This window comes from Ipomoea nil, unplaced genomic scaffold, assembly GCF_001879475.1.
Source record: "Ipomoea nil cultivar Tokyo-kokei standard unplaced genomic scaffold, Asagao_1.1 scaffold2422, whole genome shotgun sequence".
Lineage (NCBI taxonomy): Eukaryota > Viridiplantae > Streptophyta > Magnoliopsida > Solanales > Convolvulaceae > Ipomoea > Ipomoea nil.
The window spans coordinates 1635959-1639915 of record NW_017618850.1 but is presented as its reverse complement, the minus strand read 5'-3'; the positions used below and the strand labels follow the sequence as shown (position 1 = coordinate 1639915).

Genomic DNA, 3957 nt, shown 5'->3' with positions numbered 1-3957 from the left:
ATATATATATATATATATATATTAATAATGAGATGTGTAATTTATAATATGTTTTCTATTTATAATTATTTTATCAAATAAATTATGTTTCATATTTTGTTATAAGTACTTTTATAAAGTTTTAATGTGTTTTATTTTTCGCTCATATCTAACAATATTTATGGCTAACTTCTTAAGTGTTTTTTTTTTTAAATTATCCCTTCTGTTTTAATGTTTCACAGAAGCTCTTGATGCTTAACATTTTGTTATAAACTTATAGACATTTTTTATTATTTGAACTTTGCCCCCACTCAACCATTTTTCTGGGTCTGTCATTGTTCATAGTAATATCATTATGGTGAAATCAAGGTTTTAACATTTTCAAGACTTGCGAAAACATAATCAACACTAAGCATTGTAATCAGATAATAAACATTCTGTAGCAACACAAGCACAATTCTCCATAATTGAAATTAAAAGAATCACAACCCAAAGTGCAAGATCTTGATTGTAGAAACTAATACCACTATTAGAATGCAAATAAAATCTAGAACCTGCAAAATGCCAAAATTAAGTGTCGCTGCCCATAAGAAATTGAAGCTGCTGCCGCCGAACATAAAATCGCACCCCGCTGTACTGACAGAAGCTGCCACCATCGGAAATCAAACTGAAGCTTATGGAGTGTTGCAATTCTACAGCCACCCCCTCAGGATCCTTCACTTTTAGACCCTGGTTCTATTTATAGCATCCACCACCATAATTTCTTTCAAATTCTATGCAGCAACTGAACTCAATGAGTGGAAGGCCGAATTACCAAATCGGTTCTTGACCGATTTGTAACGTTTTATCTGTTACTATTATTATAACATTAGGATAAGTTACGATAATATTAAGTATATTTGATATGTGGTGCAACACTAATAACCTAATAACTAGACTACCATTATGATTAGGAGTCTGGTTAGGGTTTAGGAGACCTAAAGACATACAACCACAATGATGGTCAGTGGTTATATAAGGTCACTAGTCCTCTCACTGCTCACACTACATACCTCATACACCATCTAGAGAGAGCTGAGTAAAGTGAGAGACAAAATACTCGTGTTATCTTTGCAGCACTTCGGATCGTTCAACCATCATCGACTCAATAACTATGGCTGGAGGTTAGTACGATCCTGTATCACATATTATGAAGCACGTGATATATATTTTAGTCTAACAGTTGGTATCAGTGACCATAAACAATCTCTGCCTAGTTCTTTTTAATTGCTTATAAATATTTGCATATGTTATATCCTTTTCTGTATAACTGAGATTACATATGTGAATTTTTTTTAGTCTGCAATTATATTGTCTGGGCTGCTGGAAATTTGGTTTATTTCGCATTAAGAAACAACAAAAACAAATTAATTAAAATTGGATAATTAATTTTTATTTGGCCTTTGTGATGCTTCGCCGGAAATTTCTTTTTGTTTCTGGAATTCCGGTGATGGCTTAGCTCAATCGGCGACGAAGGCACGGCCTCGAGGTTGCGGTGTTCTGTACGTCGTCGGCTGGACTGAGTTCCATCGTGGCAGTAGGCAAAGCGGCGGTGGCCGTTTCGCGTCGTGGCTACGAACCGAAGACGGCGGCTGGTGGCGCTGGTGTTGCATCGAGGGCTGGTGGTGGTGGCAGCGTTGGGCTAACCGGCAATGTTGCCGCTGTCTGTTCTCCTTGTGGCGAACCTTGGCTGCTGATTCGTCCTCTGGCTGTGCATCGCTGGTCTGCTGCTGTCGCCTGTCGGCTCACTAAAGAAGATGGATGATGATATGTAATGGGCCGGGTCTGACCATTTGGGCCAGACCTAGGCTCATTATTATAAACAAAAAAAAAAACATTTTTTTAACTAGGCCTGTTTTTGTTTTGGGTCAGACCTGAATTGATATTTGGACTACATCAATTCATTCAGTTTAATATCTTCATCATATTTGGATTTCTTCTAATTAAATTATCCAATTGAATTTTTTTTATTAAGTCTATTATTAAATTATTATTTAACTTTGGATAATTATTCATTTTAATTTTTCAGTTGAATTTTAATTTAATAATGTTTTTCAGTTTAAATTGTATTAAGTGTTGCAATTTAATTGTGGAGTATTTGTGAGTAATATGCATAATCTGAGCATGCTATTTATCTCTTTATTGCAATAATTATTTGACTGTTATAATTATATGCCTGTAGAAAAGCATGTTCATTAGGAATAAATTTAGAGCCTTTTAGGTCTGAATGATATGTTTTGCATGATTTAGTGCCTTTTAGGCAAATTAGTGCCTTTCAGGTTAGATTATGCATATTATTACTCTACTCTTCAGTTATTACTCCACTCGTGCTTTTATAAAGTTCATAAAGTACATAAACAATTGGTAGTTTACCCTATTCAAAGCCTTATCCATAGGTGAAACTACACTCTTTAGATCTCTCAAACGATTTTACTTCAAAAATGAGAACACATGAATTCGGGAAGTTTCTTGGGGAGGAATACTAGTTCTATGGCCCTGGCTTAAAAGCCTTGTTGCTACTAGTCCCCTTGCGGCGCTACTCTGTCTAAGGAGTTGGTTTTTAACCGAGCTTCGTCTCGACCAACTTTCTTGGGAGTATATCTAAGGATTGTCTATCATATTTTGGTTTAATCTGTTTGTTTATTAGACTTTCTTGCTAATGTGTTTATGTTCTTAGGTTAATTAAAGAGTAGCCACATCATCTTTAATTTACCAAAATTACATATTAAGTTTTACTCATATAAAATTTAGGCAAGAATATTGTAGTTAATTCTACGTGATATGGCAAAATTTAGCCCACATGCAATTTTTTTTATATTTGTAGGGTTAATTAGGATGAAATAGCATACTATGATCATAATTTGCCCACAGGGATTATGTAACGGCATATAGTTTTGGTAGTTTTGTCATTAAGGGTGGAAAAAAAAAAAAAACTAAAATCGCACCCATTCCGTTTCCACCATTCCGTTTTGATAAATTCATTATGCGTATAAATTTAGCCCACAGGTAATTTTTATGTCATCCGAATTTATCTTTTGCGTAATTTTACATTGGTAATATTATGTACTTCAGTATCTCTCTCTAATTTTGAGCCTCGAAAAAAATTCTAACCAAGCTTTCAATTTTCTTTTTACAGTCAGTCTTCCAATCACTCAATCAATAACTATTGATATTCCTATTCTTAATGATGATAATCACAAAGAGTGGAAAGACGTTGTTCTATTGAATTTGGAAATATTAGGGTTTGATTATGCTATCCGCAATGAGAAGCCTCTTGAGCTTACTACGGAAAGCACTGCGGAACAAAAAACGCTATACGAGCGATGGGAAACAGCCAATCGCTTATGCGTATTTCTCATTAAGTCCAAAATTGCCAAAGAGATTCGTGGTCCCGTCGATGAAATTGAGGAAATTAAGCCATTACTTGAGGCCATCGATGAGCAATTTGTTGACGCGAACAAATCTTTGACAAGTACCCTGATAATGAACTTTATCAATATGCGTCTTTCCACTGTCAAGGGAACGCGGAAACACATCATGCAACTCAGGGACATTGCGGCTCAATTAAAGAAGTTAAAAGTTATTCTTCCGCATGCCTTTGTGGTGCATTTTGCACTAAATACCCTATCTCAGGAATATAACGCATTTAAAATTTCCTAGAATACACATAAGGAAGAATGGTCTATCAATGAATTGATTACCATGTGTACTCAAGAGGAAACACGGTTTGTGACTGAGCTTGGGAAAAGTGCTTTAATGGCCACAACAAGGCCTAAAAGAAAGTCTGGAAATCCTAAGGGACTTACCATGGCTGCTAAGGGGAAACTAACCCCTAAAGCATATATTAAGAAGATACAAACATGTTTCTTTTGTAAAAACAAGGGACACATGAAGAAAGATTGAATCAAGTTTAAGAAATGGATGTCCCAACAAGGTAAC

General features: G+C 35.3%; 1 protein-coding gene across 1 annotated transcript; it reads left to right on the top strand.

Annotated features, from left to right (window-relative positions):
- The first annotated feature begins 1132 nt into the window (after positions 1–1132).
- Positions 1133–3678, top strand: LOC109152489. Its single transcript, XM_019300188.1, has 2 exons — positions 1133–1142; positions 3155–3678. The coding sequence occupies exons 1-2, from the start codon at positions 1133–1135 to the stop codon at positions 3676–3678; spliced, it is 534 nt and encodes a 177-aa protein (XP_019155733.1).
- Positions 3679–3957: the final 279 nt, after the last annotated feature.